This window comes from Orcinus orca, chromosome 3, assembly GCF_937001465.1.
Source record: "Orcinus orca chromosome 3, mOrcOrc1.1, whole genome shotgun sequence".
In the NCBI taxonomy this organism is placed as follows: domain Eukaryota; kingdom Metazoa; phylum Chordata; class Mammalia; order Artiodactyla; family Delphinidae; genus Orcinus; species Orcinus orca.
The window spans coordinates 59,610,964-59,634,451 of NC_064561.1; the positions used below are offsets into that span (position 1 = coordinate 59,610,964).

The window sequence follows — 23,488 nt, forward strand, 5'->3', positions numbered from 1 at the left end:
ATATATATTCATCATAGTCTATATGATTATTTCCAGGTGGAGAGGTGCTGGGTGTAGGCAGGTAGGCAGAGGTGCCCTTCAGGGACATTTGGGCATGGACTCTGCCATTACCCCTACCTCCAATAGGTTCCTGAATCAGGATCAAGAACCAGGAGAACTCCAGTTTTCTAAACAGGCCCTCAAATGGAAGTGTAGAGACAGGGTAGCTCTTTTTCAGAATGGTGCTGTTAACAGGAGTATGGAATAGCAAACGTTTGCCTTCTTTCTCAAGTCTCTGCTCCTACCTGTGCAGAGAACAGCAGTGCTCCCTGGAGGGACCGGGAGGCCTGTAAAGATCTCACTGGGACTCTCCTGTCCTGGGTGGCCACCTCACTCCTCTGGGTTCTGTACGCGTAGCCAAATAAGTCAAGAATTTATAGGAGGGTGTGTGCATGTTGCAGGGGTGGGTGAGAGAAGGTGGGGAGGGTGGGGCTGGGGGGGGGGTTTCCTCTCTTCCTACCAACACACCAGGACTATGATGTTCCCATTTGTTTATTTTTTCTGTATCTTCTTCTTTTTTTTTTTTCTGCAATCAGCATGGATTGCTTTTCCAATAAGAAAAATGTTATTTTGTCTTAAGTAGAAAAAGATAGAAGTTTCCATGACTCATCTGAGTGGCTGCTCTCTTCTTGATTTTCTGCACCCTTCCTCTCCCCAAGCTGCAGAGCCCATGCGGCAGCCCTGATGAGTCCTCTGCTGGGGCATCTCAGGGTGGGCGAGGAAGCGGGGATAGCTGTGGCCCCAGGAGGAGTCACCCCACTTGAAGTGCACATATACCTCTGATGGTCTTTGATGTCCTCTGTGCTCTGGCCAGGTGCAAAGGCCACCTGTATCTGTCCAGCTCTGCTGGGCTCCTTTACTGCCCCCCTGTGTCTCTGGGGCCCCTTCTCCCTTCTGGGGAATCTTGGAGCTGTCTCCTGACCCTTCACTTCACAACTCACATGTGACTAAATACAGTTTGTTTTCTCAAACCAGGTTTCATGATGCTCTGGGAGCCCGTGCTCCCTTCAGCTACTTCAGTTACTTTTCAAATATACTAAAAGTAACTACACAATATTTTATACATTCTTGAAGAATTCTTCAAGTGGACTGCAAGATACCCTTTTGTTATATTTTAGAGAGAAATGCTTTACCAAAAAAAAGACTTTGGCTGGCCGAAGTTTTGTAAACCACAATGCAGCTGAGATACTGTCTTTTGCAATTAAAAATTCCACAGCAAAAAGAAATTTTAAATGACTTCTTATTCAAATTTTTTATTCATCCTGAATGCTGGTATTTGAAGCAGTTCCATGAGAAGGTGGTGAGGAAACAGTAAATTTTGAGAAAAATTTGAAGCTCCAAGTTTCAGGCTGTAAATGCCACTTAGCCATTATGATGTCTAATTTCACCTAAGAGTAAAATGTTTGCGTTTTCCTCTTCCTGACCTGCTCTTATGCTTACTGGCCATGAACAGTGTGTGTGTGTGTGTGCATGCACTCTTATGCTCACTGGCCATGAAGAGCGTATGTGTGTGTGTGTGTGTGTGTATGCGCTCTTATGCTTACTGGCCATGAGGAGCGTATGTGTGTGCACTGTGTGTGCACACGCGCGCTCTTATGCTTACTGGTCATGAAGAGCATGTGTGTGTGTGTGTGTGTGTGTGCGCGCGCACACACGCGTGCTCTTATGCTTACTGGCCATGAAGAGCGCGCGCGCACGTGTGTGTGTGTGTGCGCGCTCTTATGCTTACTGGCCATGAAGAGCGTGTGTGTGTGTGTGTGTGTGTGTGTGTGTGTGTGTGTATGAGATTCCCACCTGACCCCCACCCCCAGCTCACAGAGAAAGGAGAGGGGGAGGAACACTGGGACAAGAAAAGGGAAAGGAAATAGGGGATTGACCTCACTCCACTGGCAGGTGAAGGACTGGATAGTCTTTGCAGGGGAAGGAGGGACACTTACTTGTGTGGTGGGAGGTGGCAGCACTTTCTCGAAGTTCTCTTGAAAGGCGTGAAGCTGATGACTGGTCTGGCCCAGTGCATCCTCCACCAGCTTCCTGAAGGCTGGATCAGAGAGGTGGTGGTGGGGAAGCTAGGTGGGGACAGACACTGTCATCAGAGCCCTCCTTGGGAGAGAGGGGACAGGGAGACCCTGACAGCCATACTCCAGCCCTAGATGTGTTAGGATGGCCCTTTATGTCTTGGTCAGCTGTTGTTTTGGTCTGGCTACTGCCCCACCTTCCTTTAAGGAAGTGTCCTTCTCTGGGGGTCCAGCGGTATTGCCCCTCCTGGTGCCTGACCACAGGACTGGCCGTCATGGCATCCCTTTTCCTAAGCACTGTGATCGGTCAGGGAGTAGACAGTGGAGCAGAGCAAGGCCAATTGGAAACCACCCATCAGATTTTTTTTTAATTTTTTAATTTATTTTTTACTTTTTCATTTTCATTTTATTTTTTACAATAGGTCCTTGTTGGTTATCTATTTTAAATATAGCAGTGTGTACATGTCAATCCCTAACTCCCACTCCCATCAGATTTAGTACATGAAGACTGAGAATGAGAGGGTGACTCTTAGATTCTGAGATGTAAAGGTAAACGCTTAGAGCTGTTGGGAGCCACTCTCTCCAACGTTGCAGAAAAGGCCTGCTTGACAATAAAGCCAACCCAGAGAGGGAAACAGCCAGGAGACGAAGTGAAAGTCAGAGCTTCGACAACACTGACTGCAGCTAGGCAACACTGACTGCAGCTGGGCCCGAGGCTTGATCCCCTCCTTGGCCTCCCAGTTATACAGGTCTTTATGCCTGAGCTGGTTTGGAACCCGAGGAGCTCTGAATGATGGTGCATCCCGGGACCTTGGCCCTGTTGGTCATCTCCTGCATTCTCATCAGACAGCCTAGGAGTGACCAGGGCCCCACAGCTAACAGAGACATGTCCTCTCTGCTGGTCACCAAAATCACCACGCTTCATTCTAGCTCAGAGCCTTTCCCCTACCCCCAGGATGAAGACAGATTGAGGTTCTACCATGTGGACCTTTCCCAGGCTCCACAGGACTGTCCAGGTGAATGGGCCATGCGACACACATAGGAAGCTGGCATCAATCATTGACAGGCCCTAAGATTCTGTATTACAGGATCAATCAAGAAATGTCCTCTTTCTGGGACTTCCCCGGCGGTCCAGAGTTTAAGACTCAGTGCTCCCAATGCAGGGGGCACGGGTTCGATCCCTGGTTGGGGAACTAAGACCCCGCATGCTACATGGCGCAGCCCCACCCCATCCCCCAAAAGAAAGAAAAAAAAAAAAAAAAGAAATGCCCTCTTTCTGCTCTTATGAAGTTGACTTCCCCTGGACAGAAAACTAGAGGGTGAGAGAAGAATGAAAAGATCATCTAATCAAATTTACCCTCTGCCTTCAGGAAAGAGCAATGCTTCTTTTTGCAGATGGTTCAGGCTTAATTCAAAAAGAGTGTCTGAGACAGAACTCTGTACTAAATGCTATGAGGGCCAAAAAGAAGAAAAGCTCAATGAGGGGAACTGGCTTCATCCATCAGGCCAGCAGGAGGCAGGCTCTGATAAGTGCTTAGCAGAAGCACATCCTAAGGGCTGCTGGGGTACAGAGGATGGGAAGGTGGGTTCTCCCACCTGGAGGAGGGGGATTCTGAGAGCTTCATGGAGAGATTCATTCGTCACATATTTGGGCAGGCCCCACCATAGGCCAGGCACTGCGAAAGGCATGGGGGCAACAGGGAGGGACATTCCAGGCTGAAGGAGTCTGTGCAAAGGGACCGTGGTCACACTCAGAAGTGGTGCACTGGAAGTGGAGGCTGCAGATGCAGAGGGGGACTATGGGCTGTAAAGGTAGTGATGGGGGTGGGTGGCAAATTTTAGAGGAATTTTTATGCAACAGATTGGATGGGGAAAGCTGAGCTGGGGCACATGAAGCACAGGAGACAGCATGCGGTATGAGCAGTACCGAAATTTCTCCAGAGCTTAGATCCACAGGCCATTAAGCTCTGATGTTGATATCAGAGAGAGATTTCTTTCCTATACCAACCCAATCTTCAAAATTCTAAAATCAAAGTTTGCACTTGGAGATTTGTCTAAACCTCTTTGTGACCTATTTATGCTTTCAGCAGACAGCTCCTTTTACAGGCTGTCAGGCGCTATGGTTCAGAGCCCAGGCTCTGAAGTTGAACTGCCAGGATTCAAACTGAGCTATTAGCTGTGTGCCTTTGGGCAAGCTGCTTAACCTCTGTGCCCTGGCTTCCTTTTGAAACGAGAATAATAATAATACCTATTCTGTAGGGTTATTGTGAGGATTAAGTGAAACAATACATGGAAAGTGTTCCAAACAGATGTACCATAAGGGCTCACAAGGAGGCAGCTGCTAGAAGTAGTAACAGTGGCAGGAGCACAGCTTGAGACATTTACACCTGACTGTGTAGAAAGGACCCTGTCTTCTCTGTTACCTACTTCTTTTTGTTTTGTTTTGTTTTGTTTTGTTTTGGCTGCATTTGGTCTCCATTGCTGTGCACAGGCTTTCTCTAGTTGCGACGAGCAGGGGCTACTCTTCGCTGCAGTGTGCAGGCTTCTCATTGTGGTGGCTTCTCTTGTTGTGGAGCACGGGCTCCAAGCGCACAGGCTTCAGTAGTTGTGGCACGTGGGCTCAGCAATTGTGGCTCACAGGCTCTAGAGCGCAAGCTCAGTAGTTGTAGCACACGGGCTTAGTTGCTCCGCGGCATGTGGTATCCTCCTGGACCAGGGCTTGAACCCGTGTCCCCTGCATTGGCAGGCAGATTCTTAACGACTGCACCATCAGGGAAGTCTCGTCTGTTACCTACTTCTAATACACTCCAGGGAGTGGCCCCAAGGCCTGTATTTTCCCAGCAGAGTCTCCTGTGCTTCTGAGTCCCAGAGCCTGAGAGTGGCCTGGAGTCCCAGTTCCACCCTTGCTTTCATGATTTGACTCTATTAATGGAGGGAGAACAGGCATAAGAGAGATCCAGAAGGTCCCCACAACCTCCTCCTAAGCACCTGTTGGAAGGCCCAGACCAGCCCCTGCAAACAGCTGGCTGAAGGGGCGACCAGGCCCTGCCTGGCTATACCCCAGGCGCACCCCAGTCCCAGAGGCCTTACCTGGGCCAAACTGCCCTCTGCTCTCTGCAGCACTTGCTTTGCAAGGTCCCTCTGGAGGGTCACAAATGTGCACAGGATCTGGCCCAGCCACCGCACAGCCAGCTGCTTAAACTGTGGGAGCTCAGCCACTAGCAGGGAGTTGAGTGCCTCGTACATGTGCCGGGCTGCCTCTTCCTCATAGGTCATGCTGCCCACCTCCAACAGCTTCTCTTCCACCCTCTCAAAGTCCAGTAGTTTGTCCAGACGCTTCTTGATCAGATTCTGAGGGCCGGCCAAGGCTTTGGCCAGGCTGCACAATGGCTGCCACACCAGGGCTTCCAGCCGCTGCTTCTGTGGGGAGAGGTGAACTTGGGAGTTGAGGAAGGAGGTGGCAGAGGGCGGGGCACAGGGAGAAGGGGCTTTGGATGTGGCAGGACTGGGCTCCAGTCCCACCCTCACTGACCAGCTGTGACCTCTAGCACGACATCCAACCTTTCTGGGCCTCAATGTGCCCATCTGAAAAATAGGGACAATGTATGTAACAAGCAGAGTGCCTAGCACAGAATAAGTATTCAATATATATGTCACTTCTTAATACGGTTACTGTGCACAGATGCTGAAAAATTTTGTATGGAATGGTGGTCAAAAGCATAGTTCTTGGGGCACAGATCCTTGCCATTGACCATCTGAATAACCTGGGAGGTCACCCTCTCTGAGCCTCAAGCTCTCATCTGCAGAATGGAGCTATTGATAGTATCTACCCTGTAAGCTGTGTTGTGAGGATTAAATGAGGGAAAGAATGTAGAGTTTAGCACAGTGCTTGGCAGATAACAAGGGTCAGTAAACACTAGCTGGGGCTATTTTCATCAGGAAAATGCACTAATAATAATCTCTGCCCTGCTGACTACCCCGGACTGTTATGGATGTGACAGTTGTGGAAAAGGCCTGGCTTCTAAATATTATTCTTATAGGCTCTGCCACCTGCCTAAAAAAAGAAAGGAGAAGTTCCGCTCACAAACTCAGGGAAGGCCTGGAGCTGCAGGTCTCTTGCCAGGTAACAGTACTGCACCACAGGCCCCCCAGGGATGTCCAGATCGTATTCCTGGGGCCGGAAGCGGAGGAAAGCCTAGATGGGATCAAATGAGAGAGCCAATTATGTCCCGTCGTCACCATCTCACACCTGAATCCCCCTCCACCACAGACCGGAAGAAGTGCCCAGGCTGTCTGCACACCCTCCCTGTGTCTGCACACAGCCTATTCTATCCTTGCACAACTTAGGTGATTAGAAAGTTCCTCCTTAGACTGAGCCAACATCTTTCTCCCTATTCAGTGCTGCCTCAACTTCACACATTTACATATCTCCTTTGTGATTTTTTTTCCCATGTCCATGTTCCTCAAGTTCTATTAATATTTTTCCTTAAACGAAATTGGGTCATTTGTAGAGACGTGGATGGATCCAGAGACTGTCATACAGAGTGAAGTAAGTCAGAAAGAGAAAAACAAATATCGTATATTAACATATATGTGGAACCTAGAAAAATGGTACAGATGAACCAGTTTGCAGGGCAGAAACAGAGACATAGATGTAGAGAACAAACGTATGGACACCAAGGGGGGAAAGTGGTGGGGGTGGTGGTGTGATGAATTGGGAGATTGGGATTGACATGTATACGCTAATATGTATAAAATAGATAACTAATAAGAACCTGCTGTATAAAAAAATAAAATAAAATTCAAAAAAAATATTTTTCCTTAAATCAACCTAGCATCCCTATTTAAATCAATGCATTAAAAAAAACCACCTTATGGGGAATTACCTGGTGGTTCAGTGGTTAGGACTTCATGCTTTCACTGCCAGGGGCCTGGGTTCAATCCCTGGTCGGGAAACTAAGATCCTGCAAGCCGCATGCCACGGCCAAAAAAAAAAAACCACCTTATGATACTCCCATAAAGGGAAAGCCAGTAATAATTGCCATAAATAAGCATGTAAGAATAACTGCTATAAAAACAATGCTATTAAGTTCTGTCTGGGCGTGATGGCCTGATGAAGGTTTCCAGCCGGAGACTTGTTCTGCCTGTTTATTTAAGACATGTCAGAAAAAGAGGCTTTTCCTGGACTCTGAGGATTAAAAGAGAGAGTCATTTTCTCACTGTGGGATTCCATGTCAACACTGTATCCGTCGTGTGAGTCCTGCATTTACGGAAATACAGCCTTAATGCTTCCAAATATCTGTTCTACTCTGCAAAGCCAGATGTGTCTCTCATGGGCCTCTGGTTTCTCTCTTTCAGGGCCCCTCCATTCTTTCTCTGAGGGCCTTCCTCTTCTGCCTCACTGTGCTGTCCAGATATTTCCTCTGGGGGGCCCAAGATGGAGCAGGAACAAGCAGGGAACGTGCCCCACAGTGAGGAACGTAGAACTACAACCTCCCTCCTTCTACATACTTTCAATAATGCCACTCCAAATCCTATTATCCAAAGAGTCTGTTATCGTCTGACTGAGCTGGTTTGTGCAAATGGACGTGATTGAGAACAAAACCATGCAAAAGGGACAGAGTGGATGGAATGAGTCAGCATCCATGACAAGAATGAAGGGGGAATTTTGGTGAAAGGAAAGTGATGTGCTGGATGGGAATGTAAACTAGTGTCCCTGTGGGCTGAATGTGGTTTGCAGAAATATATTTTCTTGGGCCCACATAATATTTAAATTCTTAGTTAATTAGCTGCTCACATGAACACATGGTGAGATTTCACCTAAAGGTCTGAATTTCCAGTTTTCTTCTTCCTTAAAGTCAGAAGAACTGGCAGCACTGGGTCCACATTCCCGCACAGTAACAACTCCTGTGAGCCAAGGAATACCTCACCCCTTTCATTTTATCCATTCATGCATTTATTTGGTCATTCACACTCCAACTATTACTACATACTGAACTCTACCAAAAAAGTCTCATAAATAGACAATAGGCCTTATACACCTGCACACTTCAGTCAACAATATTACCTGCCAGGTCCCTTTGAGCACCTGTGTTTGTCACCCCTGCTCTCCCTCCAGAGGGCTCTGATTCCAGTGAATTCTGACCCTACCCAGTGAGAACACGGCCCCGCTGAGAACTCAATGAACTCAGAAGGTGCCCCAGTCAGATGACCTGTGGGCTGAGGAGTGCTTGCGAACGGCCACTCTTCTGGCCTCCAGCCAGCAACTGTATGACCTCTTCCATTTGGTTCCTGAAGTTGGTGTCTTTGTCAGCTTGTTCAATGGGCCCTGCAAGACTCCTGCCCAGGGATCCCAGCCCCGCCCCACCCTACCCATTATTAACCACAGGATCCTCACCTCCAAATTATGCAGGTACGCAGCCACATTGTTCTTCAGCTCAGTCACACACAGCGACACCCAGTGGAAACTCTCTTCTAAGTCATCAAATTCCTTGTCTTCTGTCTGAGAGTAAAGTTATGCTTATGAGGGCCGAGAACATCCACGTGGGGCCAGTGTACACCCATTTCCCAAGTCCTTACCAGGGACCACCTTTCCACAGACCCACCCCTCAGAGCCAGTTCCTCCAGCCCCAAAACTGAGTGGGACAGTTAGAGGCAGTAAGTACAGCTTGGTGGTTCTGTATTCAGACAATGGAATCAGACACAAGAGCCCGTGAGTCCTGGTTCACTTGCTTCCTGGTTGTGTGAACTTAGACGTCTAAGTGTTTTACTCTCTTTGAGCCTGTTTCCTCATCTGCAATATGGGAATAGTATGAACTTACTTCATTGTGTGGATCCATTAATGCCTGGTCCAGAGTAAGTACTCAATCCACCTGAGCTGCTACTAGTACCTATTCAAGGCTGGTTCCTTGCCAAGACCCAGACATCTCCTATCTGTATCAAGAGACCCCAGAGAAAGAGCAGCACAAGATGCAGAGGAGAAAGCCCCACCCTGGTTCTCCAGAATCAAGTGGCAGTGCCTACTCTGCCTCGTCCTGGCTACGCATGCTGGAAGTTCACTCCCTCAGCCTCAGTTTCCTCATCTCCGAAAGGAGTCTAAGACCCCGCACTGCACAGTCTTGCCCCTTGGGATGGCTGGGATACCACCCTTCCTCCTGTCCGTGCTCACCTTGGGTACGAGCCCCGCCTCCTGCTTCAGCAGCTGGCCCAGCCGGGTGGTCTTCTTGGAAAGGGTGTGCATATTGATGCGGGCCAGTCGCTCCCGGAGGCTCAGATGCTCCACCTTGGTGTACTTGGAGGCTGCACCAACAGAAGAGAAGGAGGGCACAGGAACCAGAGCTGACCCGGGAAAGCAAGAGCCCCTGACATACCTGGCAAGGCATCTCTTGGGCCCTCTTCTCAAATGTCAGAGTCACACCCATTAGAATGGTGAATCTCGGAGGAAACGCGCAGGGCTCAGAGCCCTCACTCTGATGTGAGCACCCTGACTGAAGAGCTTCCTGCCTGCTTGACTTCTTAGGCCTCAGTTTCCTCATCTGTAAATGAGGCTAGCCACCTCACAGGATTGCTAGGAGATCACATAAGATGATAGGTCTGGAGCAAATGACTTAAGCTCTCATTTTACCCAACTGTGAAATGGGGCTAACATTGCCAACCTCAGGGCTATCGTAAGGATCAAACAAGATAATGAGTGAAAAAAACATGTCATAGTTAGCCTTTCGTAAACATTAGCTAAATTATCATTACTATACGGTCTGAGTTGTGCAACTGAGTTTTTCATCTACTTGGGACACTGCTTCACTTTCCAGACCTTTCTGTTTTAACAACTTCAGAGGCAGCAACCTCCCCACTTTCTCCTCTTACCCTCACCCCTGATAAATACACAGCTCTTTGCCTCCCCAGTATTCATTTCTGCTTAGTATAGCAGACATGTGGTTTAGATAAGATTGATTCCACTTTAGTTCAAGGGGTGGGTGCTGACTGTTATAAGCCAATTCACATAATCCCCCCATCCCCTGCCACAGTGACAGGTTCAAAGAAGGGCACATAACCCAGGCTGAAGCCAATCAGTTCATGGCATTCCCCTAACCATGGCAACTGGTTCAGGGTGAGCATATGACTCAAATGAGTCCTATCAGAGTGAAACTCCAATTTAGTTTTTACAGCTAAGGGGAGAAAGGGCCCATCTTATCCTGGAGAATGTGGTGTGCAGATGTGAGTCTTAGGACAGCAACAGCCCTTTACTATTATGAGGGAGGCCAGCCTGAAAAGGAAGGTGACACATAGTAAAGGCCAGAGACAAGAGAATTGCAGGGAAATGATGCCAGCACCCTGATCAAACCCTACTTAAAGCCCACATTACTTCTGGACTTGTGGGTTACATGAGCTACTATATTCCCTTTACTGGTGAAGCCAGTTTGAGATGAGTTTTTTGTAACTAGAAGCATTCTCACTCATGTATCGCCTAAATGCCCCCAGTCCTTACCCACTTCTTTGCGCCTCTTGTACTCATTGATGTTGGTGACCACGTCCTGGAGGGCAGAGGTAGCCCTCTGAAGGACAGGGTAGGCACTGGCATCAGGGAGTGTGTTCTCCAGAATTTTCTGCAGCAGCAATGGGTATTTGGTAATCCTCTGCAAAGGAATTACCAGCAAGGAACTGAGGCCTGAGGATCCAGCTTGAGGCCTGAGGGAGAAGGCTGGTGTTAGGTAGGTCAAGTCCACCCTTGGGGGCACCAAGGGGCCTGGGCTCTAGTCGCAGCTCTGCCATTTAACTCACTGTGTGATCTCAGGCAAGTCACCCTCCTTCTGTGGTCCTCAGTTTCCTCATCTGTAATCTGTGAGGTCTATATGTTAGATGGGTGCCTCTAGTTCTCACTTTACCCTTTTCTGGGCCTTGGTTCCCCATCTGTACTAAATTTAATGGTCAGTTCTCTGCCCTCAGCTTACTCAGTCTCTCAACAGCAGGCACAGCTGACCACTCCCTCTTTCTTGAAACACTTTCTTCTTTTGGCCCCAGAGACACTCTTCGTCCTGCTTCTCTCACTCCACAGGCCACTCTCTTGGCCTCCTCTGCTGGCTTCTCTCCAATGCTAGAGTGCCTGGGGCCTCCTCTCCTCCTTCTCTCTCCACTCACTCTCTTACTGACCTCATTTAGTCCTATGGCTTTAAACACATCCCAAACCCATATCTCCACTTCCTACTTCTGTCCAGAGCTCCAGACACACACGGTCAACTGCCTACTTGAAATCTCCACTTGGATATGTCTCAAGCACAACTCCATCTGTTGGACATGCACAGAATATTTCATTTAATAAAATGGTTCTGCTGCTTTAAAAAAGAAGAGCTTTTAAAATCACAGGAACTTGGGAATTCCCTGGCAGTCCACTGCCGTGGGCCCACCCAGATTTGATCCCTGGTGGGGGAACTAAGATCCCGCAAGCTGTGCAGCATGGCCCACCCCCCAAAAAAAAGTTTTTTAAAATTTAAATCATAGGAACTTAATGTTTAGAGATGTATTTAAGGGTAAAAAGTCGTAATTATCTGTAATTTCCTGTAAAGTATATAGCATAAAATTACATACAGCAAACAGCAGTCATTAATACTTGTTAATTTCAGGTGGTGGGTGTGTTAGTGTTCATTACATTATTCCATTTTTCTATAAGTTTGAAATTTTTCATTTAAAAAAGTAAAATATAAAACAAAACACAGGAACTGATAGTGTCAAGGCCCCTTCCAGATGCACCATTTGAGGCATAGATGATTATTTCTAGTCCCCTTCCTGATGATGTCTGGAAGTTGCAGAAAGAGTGCCCAAGTCAACAGCATCTGGGACAAGGCTCCAACAGTCTTTCCTTGATCATGACCAGTAGCCCTCAGACCCACCTTCTGAGAAACCCACAAGGTTTTCAAACCACAATGTCTAAGCATGCCTCCTCCACGAAGACTCACAAATGTTTCTCATGACTATTATCTGGCCTCCTCTCCACGGCACCCTTGCCTCTTGCTCTTCTTCCTATGGAAAAATCTCTAGATCAAATGTCCAGGAAAGATCAGCCATGAGGCTAGGAACAGACAGAGCAGGTGGGGGGCCCTCCATTAGTTGCAGGGGGTTGGGATGCAGGGGTGGGATTACCTGTCAGGACATGCCTATGCTGACCATCTGCTCTCACCAAGGGTTACCTAGTGCTTGGCTGACTGTGGGCAGGAGAGGTGGAAACAGTGGCCAGATATTTGCAAAACTCTGTCCTCTGGGCTTACTTTCCATGGGAAAGGGACAACTGTCACCTTACAAATCAGAGGTGACAGAGGGGAGGGGCATCTTCAAAGAGATGATTACATCTCTTCTCCACAACCATCAAGGAGTAACTACAGAATTACAGCTGCCTCTTAATTTGCAGCCTTTCTAAGGTAAGTCGAAGAAAACTCTTTATGCCGCTTTTCAGATAGGCAACAAAAATTGAAAGGCTCACCCAGAGTTGGGTGAGTATGGGGAAACCAGCCCTCTTACATTCTCTTGGTGGGAGTATCAGTTGGGGGGATCTTTTTATTTTATTTTATTTTTTAAATTTATTTATTTATTCATTTTTGGCTGCGTTGGGTCTTTGTTGCTGCACACGGGCTTTCTCTAGTTGCAGCGAGCGGGGGATACTCTTCGATGTAGTGCACGGGCTTCTCATTGCGGTGGCTTCTCTTGTTGCGGAGCACAGGCTCTAGGCACGCAGGCTCTAGAGCGCAGGCTCAGTAGTTATGGCGCACGGGCTTAGTTGCTCTGCGACACGTGGGATCTTCCCAGACCAGGGCTCGAACCTGTGTCCCCTGCATTGACAGGTGGATTCTTAGCCACTGTGCCACCAGGGGAATCTCTGGTGGGATCTTTTTAGAGAGCAGTTTGGCAATTTGTGAAATGTATTCCCTTTATTCCCTCAATCCTACTACAGAAATCTACCCAGAAATATCAACTCAAGGACTTCCCCGGTGGCACAGTGGTTAAGAATCCGCCTGCCAATGCAGGGGACACAGGTTCGAGCCCTGGTCTGGGAAGATCCCACATGTCACGGAGCAACTAAGCCCGTGCGCAACAACTGCTGGGCCTGTGCTCTAGAGCCTGCGAGCCACAACTACTGAGCCCTCACACCACAACTACTGAAGTCCGTGCACCTAGAGCCCGTGGTCCACAACAAGAGAAGCCACCGCACTGAGTAGCCCACGCACCGCAAGGAAGAGCAGCCCCCGCTCGCTGCAACTAGAGAAAGCCCACGTACAGCAACAAAGACCCAACACAGCCAAAAATAAAATATAAAAAAAAGAAATATCAACTCAAGTGAGCATGGATAACGGTAGAAGTTATTCAGCAACTCTATTTATGACAGTAAAATTTCAGAAACAATCCAAATATACACCAATAGGGAATGGTTAAATAGACCACAGACTATGAGCTACCCTGGGAAGGAACTCTATGCAGTCATTAAAAAGAACATGGTAGAGCAATTCATATTGTCCTGAAAAGATATTTATTCATGGCCATGATTAGGTGAAAAAGCAAGTTCTAGAAAAGCATGTAGAGTAGGAGCCCCTTAAAAAATTCATTCATTCATTCACTCATCCTATCTATCTATCCATCCATCTATCCATCCATCCAACAGCTAGATGTTCCCATGGAAAGTCTATTTCCTGTCTGTCTGTCTGTCTGTAAATATACAGAATAGAGTTCGGATGGAAAATGTTTACTAGGGGGAGGGATGGGGAAACGGGAGACCGAAGGGGAATGGACTTTTTACTTTATATACCTGTGTATTGTTTGAAATTTCTTTTTTCAATAACCACATGTTACTTTTAAATTTAAAACAAATTAAAAATGCCAGTAAAGGAAAACATGTCATCTACCTTTTCCAAACACTCTGCCTCAGTTGTGGAACTGCAGGTGCTTTGTGCCAGACTGATCCACCTCTGTAAGCAGCCTCCTCCCCCTGAAAACTGTGCCACTAGAACGGTCTCCCTAAGGCAGAGCTTCCTGCCGGCTACAAGGGCAAGCCTTGAGTCCCTTGGCCCCCAGGTGGGAAGCGCTGCCTTAAAAGACAGGATAAACTGGGAGTTCCCTGGTGGCCTAGTGGTTAGGATTCTGGGCTTTCATTGCCATGGCCCAGGTTCAATCCCTGGTCAGGGAACTGAGATTCCCACAAGCTGTGCAAAGACTCCACGCTTCCACTGCAGGGGGCGAGCGTTCCATCCCTGGTCAGGAAAGTTCCGCATGCCACACAGTAAGGCCAAAAACAAAGTGGGGGGCTGGGGGAAAGAGAGACAGGATAAACTAGACACCCCACCCACTCACCCATCCAAATAAAAAGTGGGAGGTGGCATATATTTTAGAATCACAAAGATCTAATTAGATGGTACCATCTATCCTACCTGGATGAGAAAGAACCATTTATGGCTGGTGTGATTCTAGTCGGCCAAACTCCAGAAGAGTCCCATGATCATCAGCACAAGAAAGGCAGAATTATTGTTTCAAGAGGGAAGGGATCAAAAGTTCTAGAGCAGCATGTATAGCAGGAGCCCCTCAAAAATTCATTCTTTCTACCTATCTATCTATCTATCTATCTATCTATCTATCTATCTATCCATCCATCCATCCATTCATCCATCCAGTGTCTACACTTTCCCATGGGAAGTCTATTTTCTGTCTGCCTGTAAATCTACAGAATAAAATTTGGATGACAGAAAGAATGTCATTCCTGCTGGAACATTAGACCAGAGCATTTCGTTGAGGGCATTTTTGAAACTTGTAGGCTCTGGTGTGCTGCAGGCATTTAGTTGGCAGGGACCCAGGGATGCAGGCTATCCTGCAAGGACAGTCCTGCATTATGGAGAATCTTTTTACATTTCATGTGCCCCTCTTCAACATTCAGAGACTGAATGAATGCCTTGCAATGGGCTGCGATGTCAAGAACTGACATATTTTTATGACACTTGGACTCCAACCTGTCACATATCTTAACACTGGGAATTACCATGACACACCTTTTATAAATAAGACCGAGGTCATTTGCAGGAACATAATCCTTCCTCATTTCCTCTGCCTCCCAGTATGTAATGTTATCCCTACTTCAGTTATGTTATTTCCTTCTTTCTCTTATCATACACAAGGAAGTCAAGTTTGTTATCACTGTTCACTGTTATTGCAGGGTACACACATTCTCTGCTCTTTTCTTTTTCTGTACGTCTCGTACACAATGGCTTCTGACTCTTCTTTGCTTAAATCCAAGCTTATTTATTATAAGTGGGTACAAGCATCTGATTGCTTCATAATATTTTCTAGTGTAGTGTTACACAAGCATTTGCACACTGAAATACATATTACTTTATTAGAAATTATTTTCCTTTTATTTCTCCTTTAATTATACTTAAGCCATTATATTGATTTTTTTCAGTTATGTATATAGGCAGGAGAATTTTCTTTTTCAGAATATAACTCAGGATAATAAATTTATTTAATGTTTGTTATAAAAAGGGGGCGTTGGGACCAACAGAGCTGAGAACCACAGTGAGGTCTCAGTGAAGCATAATCCTTGCCTAGCCAAGGTAACCACAATTGCTGGGAATTTTTGCGTGTTACTTGCATGCAGTGAGTCTATGTCCCCATGAGCTGTTGTTATTACTCCCACTCCATATGTAGGGAAACAAGGTTCTGAGGCACGAAATGGCTCTGCCAAGGTGAATAAGGGGCAGAGCCCGATCCGCTGCCAGGCAGCTTGGCGTCAACGCCCATGAGAAAAGCCTGGACTTGCCTGGCTGAAAAAGACCTGAGTGCAGAAGACATGACAAACAGCAGCCTCTGTGGCAACTAGGGTCCCCCACATAGTGTTTCTAACATGTCTGAACTAGATGCCAATAGTTAACACTTGGGAGACTTACATCAAAGTTTCTGGTTTCTCTTGAAAGATCAGAGGATCTGGGCACAGTGGAATCACATTTCTACATGGCAACTGAGGGAGATGGTTTATAAAAAAAGGCTGCAATTATTTCACTCTCTGTATCTACACCCTTTGAATATGACTTTGAAGCTTCTCCCATGAAGAAGTGGGGAATACTTCTCCACCCCTTGAGTCTGGCACAGCATGCCAATTCCAAGCCGAGATCTCAAAAGGCAGAGCTGAGTCTGCTTGTATGTCCCAGATACATAAGAGAGCCCAGCCAACATCAGCAAAGCTGACGCGCAGTTGATCACAGACACATGAGGGTGTTCAGCCAGGACTAGAAAAATCATTTACTGAGCCCAGCTAAACCACTAACATGCATAAGTGTGACCTAAATAAATGTTTGCTTTAAACATATTTTGGGGATGATTTATACTTTAAACCACTATATTTGGGTCGGTTTGTTATATAGCAAAAGCTACTTGATACAGCAACAATCAGCCGAGGCTGGGCTGCAGCTGCACTCTATACAGGGTCTCTTGGCTCTGGTTTGCCACAGTCTCCACTACTCCCTTTTGTCCCACATCTGGCATCTTGCTTTCCTCATTGCTCACTCCTGTAGAAATGTGTTTAGTGACCCTTGCAAAAGCCTAAGTTTGTAAGTTCCATGAAGGGATCAAAGGAAAAAAGGAGAAAATGAATGTAGGTTTTTTTGAAGGCTGGGATGGGTTAGGACATGGGTACTTCAAAAGGAGGCTTCAGGGAGTAGAGGGGTAAGGATAAGATAAGGAAGAGAAGGAGGAGAGGTAGCAGGAGGCTCCACATGAGATAATGTAAACTTCAAAGCCCTAAACCTACACTGTCTTTCTCTTGGGTATAAAGGAAATGTCTAAGTAAGATGAAATAACAATAATAACTTCTGTTCCTCCTACTCTACTCTGCTTTCCAGAGGATGACCTTCATCTATCTTCATTTGATGAGCCTGTCCTTGGGAAGATATAAGCCTTTTCAAAACAGAAAAGAAGCAGAAAAATTCACAGGCAAGGAAATACAAATACCTCTTAAATATATAGAAAGATATCAAGGGACTTCCCTGGCGGTCCAGTGGTTATGACTCCACGCTTCCAATGCAGGGAATGCAGGTTCAATCCCTGGTCAGGGAACTAGGATCCCACATGCTGTGGGGCAACTGAGCCTACGCGTCACAACTAGAAAGGCCGAGTGCCACAACAAGAGAGCCTGCATGCCACAACTACAGAGCCCACGCACTCTGGAGCCCTCGCACCACAACTACAGAGCCCACGCACTCTGGAGCCCACCCGCCACAACTACAGAGAAGCCCGCACGCCGCGACGAAGAGCCCATGCACTGCAACAAAAGATCCGGCATGCCATAACTAAGACCCAACACAGCCGAAAAATAAATAAATATTAAAAAAAAGGATGATCAACTTTTTTTTAAACATCTTTATTGGAATATAATTGCTTTACAATGGTGTTAGTTTCTGCTTTATAACAAAGTGAATCAGTTATACATATACATATGTTCCCATATCTCTTCCCTCTCCTGGAGATAAATGCACAGTGAAACATTACTGAGATGCCATTTTTCACCTATCAGTGGTAAATACTCTAAAGTTTAACAACACACTGCTGGTAACGCTGTGGAGAAACACCCTCATATGCTGCTCACGGGAACATCAATTGGTATAACCTTTACAGAGGGCAATTTTGCAATATTGTCAAAATTATCAATACATACTTCCTTTGACCTAGCAATTCCACATCTGGAAATTTAACTTACAGATATACTTGCACCTCAGTAAAATAACATATGTTTGTGAATAATCACTGTAGCACTGCCTGTAATATGTAATATGAAAAGAATAGAAACAAACCAATGTCCATCAACAGAGACCAGTTAAATAAACTGCAGAACAGCCACAGAGTAGAAGAATACGTGGCCGTTCAGAGGATCATACATGTATATATTGAAATGGAAAGACCTCCAAGATATAATGTAAGTGAAAAAAAAATTACAAACTTTCATTAAAAAGATGGGGAAAATAAGATTATATATTTGTATTTGCTTGTATAGGCATACAGGAACTCTGCTAAGATCCATAAGTAATTTAAAAGTAGTTACCTTAACTTTGTGGGTAGGAGCAGTAATTGGGTGGATAAAAGGACAGGGTTGGAAAGGTCTTTTTACTGTGTAAATTCAGATGTTTTAAAGCTTTTGAAACATGCAACTGTTACCCGTTCAAAATTTTAATTAAAAAATATTTTTTTCTACATATCTCTACCTGGAGCTCCCACTCACTGGTGCCAGCTCTGGGCTGCGAGGCCACCCAGAGCAGTTCTGATCCTTTTCCATGGGGCAAGACTCTAGCCATCTGTCGAGAGGTCCCCCCAGGTGATACAAACCTGTTTCCTGCCACTGCTGCTTACACCACATGGTTCCCACCATCTCACTGCCCTCCCTATGGGAGTCACAAGTGCTGTTCACCAAATGTTTCTGCTTTTCCACCTCTGAACACATGGCTGGATGGCAGGCCCTGGCCTCCTGGTAGCTGGACGAAGCCATGTGATAAGTTCTGGCCCATGAATTTTGAGAAGCAACGAATATCACTTCTGGACTAACAGCATTTAGTTACCAGTGTAGGAACCCCAGAGCACGGTTTTCCTTTGCCAAGTTACTGGAATATTCCAGACAGTAGTTGCTGTCAGCTTGAGTCTCAACATGAAGAGCCCCAAGTTAACCTGCAGTGGAGCATAAGGAAGGTAGAAACCTTGTTGGTTGAAGCCACTGACAGAGTTGGGAGTTGTTTGTCTCTGCAGCATAGCCTAGCCTAGTCTGACTGGGACACTCCTGAAGCAGTGTGAGCAGCACCAAGCAGGGATGAGACTTTAACAGCCTCTGACTTCGGGGTCCATGAGGGTCATTATACTCACAGCACTGCCTCAATGGTGTCCTGGATCTCCCGCTGCAGCCGTGGCTCCATCCGGTAGGCCTCCACCAGCAGCAAGGCCTGTTCATAGCTGGCACAGTACACTTTATAGACTTGCTCCAACTCCTCTTGGAATTCCAGGAATAAGTTGCCTGACAGTGAAAAGCAACAAGGAGTTCTCAAAAGCATGTCTGCATGTCCTCTTGCTTAGGACAGAGAGGCGGTGAGTGACACAGCTAAGCATTCCAGCTCTGGAGTGAGACTGCCAGGCTTAACCAGTGTTGTTGCCTTGGGCAAGTCACCTCATTTTCCTGAGCTTCTATTTTTTTCATCTCACTTTCAAAAGGCTGCTGTAGGATTAAGTAATAGAATGATGTAGAGCTCACACTGGTACGCTGTCTATATTTAATAAATGGTAGCTACAATTATAGCAATAATATTGATAATTCTCATACTTGGACAGTGCTTTATAGTTTACAAAACACACTCATGTTATATCTTTACAATTACTATGTGTGGCAAGTATAACTCCAAATGCTCTGTTTATAAAGAATCCCTACAGCACAGCATGGATAGTCACAAACGTGGGCTTTGGAGTCAGAGAGAAGTAAGGCCAGATCTCCAGCCAACCCTTTCCCAGTAGCGTAATTTAGGGCGAGTATTTGACCCCTCTAACCCTCCATATTTTCACCTATAGACTGGAATAAAAATAGTGCTCACCTCCAAATGTTCATTGCGAGGATTAAATCAAATAATGCATGTAAAGCACCTGACACAAACTTCATTCACCAAAAATTTACCAACTGCTTATTTATTGACTATGTGCCAGGCACTCTTCTAAGTTCTGTGAACAAAACAATGACCCTGCCTCATGGAGCTGATATTCTAGTGGGGAAGACAGACAATAAATAAATATATTACATATGCCAGGTAGTGGTGAGTACCACAAATCTAAACAAAGCCAGATAAAGAGTTAGAGAGTGGTAGGAGATCTATTTAGGAAAGACCTCCATAAAGACGTGGATGTTTATCAGAGACCAAAAGAACCCAGCCCTGCAGAAATAGACACAGATGTGGAGAACAAATGTATGGACACCAAGGGGGGAAAGTGGCGGGGGGGTGGTGGTGGGATGAATTGGGAGATTGGGATTGATGTATACACAGTAATATGTATAAAATAGATAACTAATAAGAACCTGCTATATAAAAAATAAGTAAAATAAAATGCAAAAATTCAAAAAAAAAAAAAAAGAACCCACCGCTAGGAATGTCTGGGGGAAGAGCAGCACCAGGCTTAGGGAAGGACAAATGCAAAGACCTGAAGGCAAGTGACCACTTGACAGGTGGGTGACACAAGAAGGCAGGTGTGGCTGGAACACAATGAGCAAGGGCACAAAGTAGAGAAAATAAACAGGAAACTGAAGCCAGATCATGTAGGGCCTTAAAGTAAGTAAGTAAGGTGTAGTAAGGTGTTTGGATTTTATTCTTATGGTGGCAGAAAGCAAATGGAGGGTTTTGAGCAGGGGTGACATGATCTGGTTTCTGTTTGAAAAGGATCATTCCCATGCTCAATTTCAGCAGCACATACATTAAAGGTAGAATAACACAGGACAGATTAGCATGGCCCCTGCACATGAATGACATGCAAATTTGTGAAGTGTTCTATATTTTAAAATCAGAAACTTATGAGAGTGATTATTTGTAAGGGGAGATAGAACGGGGTGGAAAGAACAGGGAATGGGTCAGGGAAGTAGGGATGAGAGGGGAGCAATGCTTCGCTGAATATACCTTTCTATATAGCTCAGATCTTGGAACCATGGTAATGTTTCACATACTCCCAAAATAAATATATAATTAAGACCAACGAGGATGTGGAGGGGGAACCTCAAATAGAATACAAACAATAAGGAATGAACCTAATTCTATTACAAATGAATAACATAACCACACTGAAGGGTGTAGGAAGAAATTAATGTAACTATTTTTCACAAAGGCACAGGTTAGTAATGCTGATTATAACATAATAAAAAAATATTTTATGGTCTACTAACTTCAAACAAATAAGTAAATACACTGAAGATAATGGCAGCCATTTCTACCTGTCACAGAAAGATGCTACAAATAAGAAAAGGCGAAAGACTAGAAAGAACCCTGAGGTGCTGGACTGGAATTGGAGGTTATCAGTAGGAACTCATGGTTTTAAATATTTTAAATATATAAATACGGATGGATAGATACAGAAGGAAATGTAGATATGTGTACATGCATGTGTTGGTATATATACATATATTTCCTAACTCTGTCAGCTAAGAGGGCCTAGAAACAATGACACCCCAGGAGCAATGAGCACACCTAGATCTTAGAACCTGGTGTCTAAATACCATTCTCCAAAGGTAGGAACCAAAGCTCCTAGGAAAAAAGCTGATTCCAAGGATGAGGCAAGGAAAATACAAGATGAGCCTAGAACATCTTGTGGGGTCAGAAAGCAAGAAAGTGCTCACAAATTGTTGGAGACATACTGAAAGGACACAGGTGCCAACTTGAAAGAGTTCCCTATGGCCAAAGCTGGTAAAATTTGAGCAAGAAAATGAATATTAATAGTACTGGATTCTGACTCATGGAATAAAGTAAATATCCATGAGTTTATACTTATATAAATAGTTGAATAAAGAAATGAATGGGTGAGGGACTTCCCTGGTGGTGCAGTGGTTAATCTGCCTGCCAATGCAGGGGACACGGGTTAGATCCCTGGTCTGGGAAGATCCCCCATGCCACGAAGCAACTAAGCCTGTGCACCGCAACTACTGAGTCTGTGCTCTAGAGCCCACATGCCACAACTACTGAAGCCCGAGTGCCTAGAGCCTGTGCTCCGCAACAAGAGAAAGCCACTGCAATGAGAAGCCCACACACCGCAACAAAGAGTAGCCCCCACTCGCTGCAACTAGAGAAAGCCTGCGTGCAGCAACGAAGACCCAATGCAGCCAAAAATAAATAAATAACTAAAATTAATTTATTAAAAAAAAAAAGAAATGAATGGGTGGGACGTCCCTAGTGGTCCAGGAGTTAAGAATCTACCTTCCAATGCAGGGGATGCGGGTTCAATCCTTGGTTGGGGAACTAAGATCCCACATGTTGCGGGGCAACTAAGCCCGTGTGTCACAACTAGAGAGCCTGCGTGCCACAACTAGAGAGAAGCCTGCTGCAACAAAGAGCCCACGCACCACAACAAAGACCCAGCATAGAAAAATAAAAAGCTGGCAAAATTTGAATAAGGTCTGTAGAGTTAATAGTATTGCACTGATGTTAATTTCCTCATTTTAATAATTGCACTATGGATATGTAAGATGTAAAAATTAGGGGAAGCTGGAAGAAGGGTATATAGGAGCTCTCTGTATTATTTTTGTAACTTTTCTATAAGTCTAAAATTATTTCAAGATAAAAAGTGTAAAAAGAACCTTGAAGACATCATGCTAAGTGAAATAAACCAGTTACAAAAATACATATACTATATGATTCCATTTATATGAGGTACCTAGAGTAGTCAGAGACAGAGGGTAGAATAGTGGCCACCAGGGGCTGGTCATCAGTTTAGGATGAGGAAAAAGTTCTAGACATGAACAGTGGTGATGGTGGAACAACAATGTGACTGTACTTAATGTCACTAAACTATACACTTAAAAATGGTTAAAATGGTAAATTTTATATGTTATATATATTTTACTACAACAAAAAAGAAACTTTAAATAAAAGACTTTTTAAAACACTGCACGCGGACTTCCCTGGTAGAGTAATGGTTAAGAATCCGCTTGCCAGGGCAGGGGACATGGGTTCGAGCCCTGGTCTGGGAAGACCCCACTTGCCACAGAGCAACGAAGCCCGTGCGCCACTACTACTGAGCTGGCGCTCTAGAGCCTGCGAGCCACAACTACTGAGCCCGTGTGCCACAACTACTAAAGCCCACGTGCCGGGGGGGGTCTGTGCTCCACAGCAAGAGAAGCAATGAGAAGCCCGTGCACCGCAACGAAGAGTAGCTCTCACTCGTCACAACTAGAGAAAGCCAGCGCGCAGCAATGAAGACCCAACGCAGCCAAAAATAAATAAATGAATAAATAAATTTATTAAAAAAAAACAAAACCCTGCACACTAACGTTATAACTGCTATATTCATAATTGCCAAAGCCTGGAAGCAACCAACTTGTCCTTCAGTAGGTGAATGGATAAATAAACTGTACTATATCCATACAACGGAGTATGATTCAGTGATAAAAATGAAATGAGATATCAAGCCAGGAAAAGACACGGAGAAACCTTAAATGCATATTACTAGATGAAAGAAGCAACTCTGAAAAGGCTACATACTGTATGATTCCAGCAATATGACATTCTGGAAAAGGCAAAACTATGGAGACAGTAAAAAGAGCAGTGGTTTCCAGGGGTTGGGGTTGGGGGAGGGATGAACAGGCAGAGCACAAAGGATTTTTAGATAAGGGAAACTATGTATGAAACTGTAATGGTGGCGTCGTACATTATACATTATTCTAAACCCACAGAACTGAACAACACACAGAG

At 45.5% G+C, this 23,488-nt stretch overlaps 1 protein-coding gene and 1 non-coding gene across 9 annotated transcripts in view; one reads left to right on the forward strand and one right to left on the reverse strand.

The window, feature by feature from the left end:
- Positions 1 to 23,488, reverse strand: part of ARHGEF37 (Rho guanine nucleotide exchange factor 37) — a 69,467-nt gene that overhangs the window by 6,154 nt on the left and 39,825 nt on the right. For all 8 annotated transcript variants that reach the window (XR_007476565.1, XM_049708202.1, XM_049708205.1 and 5 more), the window contains 7 exons: positions 18,924 to 19,071; positions 10,540 to 10,739; positions 9,223 to 9,353; positions 8,452 to 8,556; positions 6,139 to 6,249; positions 5,145 to 5,474; positions 1,977 to 2,105 (listed from right to left, as the gene is read on the reverse strand). Coding sequence is in view for 7 of the 8 variants with exons in the window: in XM_049708202.1 (XP_049564159.1) it covers positions 1,977 to 2,105; positions 5,145 to 5,474; positions 6,139 to 6,249; positions 8,452 to 8,556; positions 9,223 to 9,353; positions 10,540 to 10,739; positions 18,924 to 19,071 (1,154 nt within the window). In the remaining variant the exon portion in view is untranslated. The remainder of the gene's footprint in view (positions 1 to 1,976; positions 2,106 to 5,144; positions 5,475 to 6,138; positions 6,250 to 8,451; positions 8,557 to 9,222; positions 9,354 to 10,539; positions 10,740 to 18,923; positions 19,072 to 23,488) is intronic.
- On the forward strand, positions 20,484 to 20,591 carry LOC117196822 (U6 spliceosomal RNA). Its single transcript, XR_004477209.1, has one exon. It is a non-coding gene; the product is annotated as a U6 spliceosomal RNA (small nuclear RNA).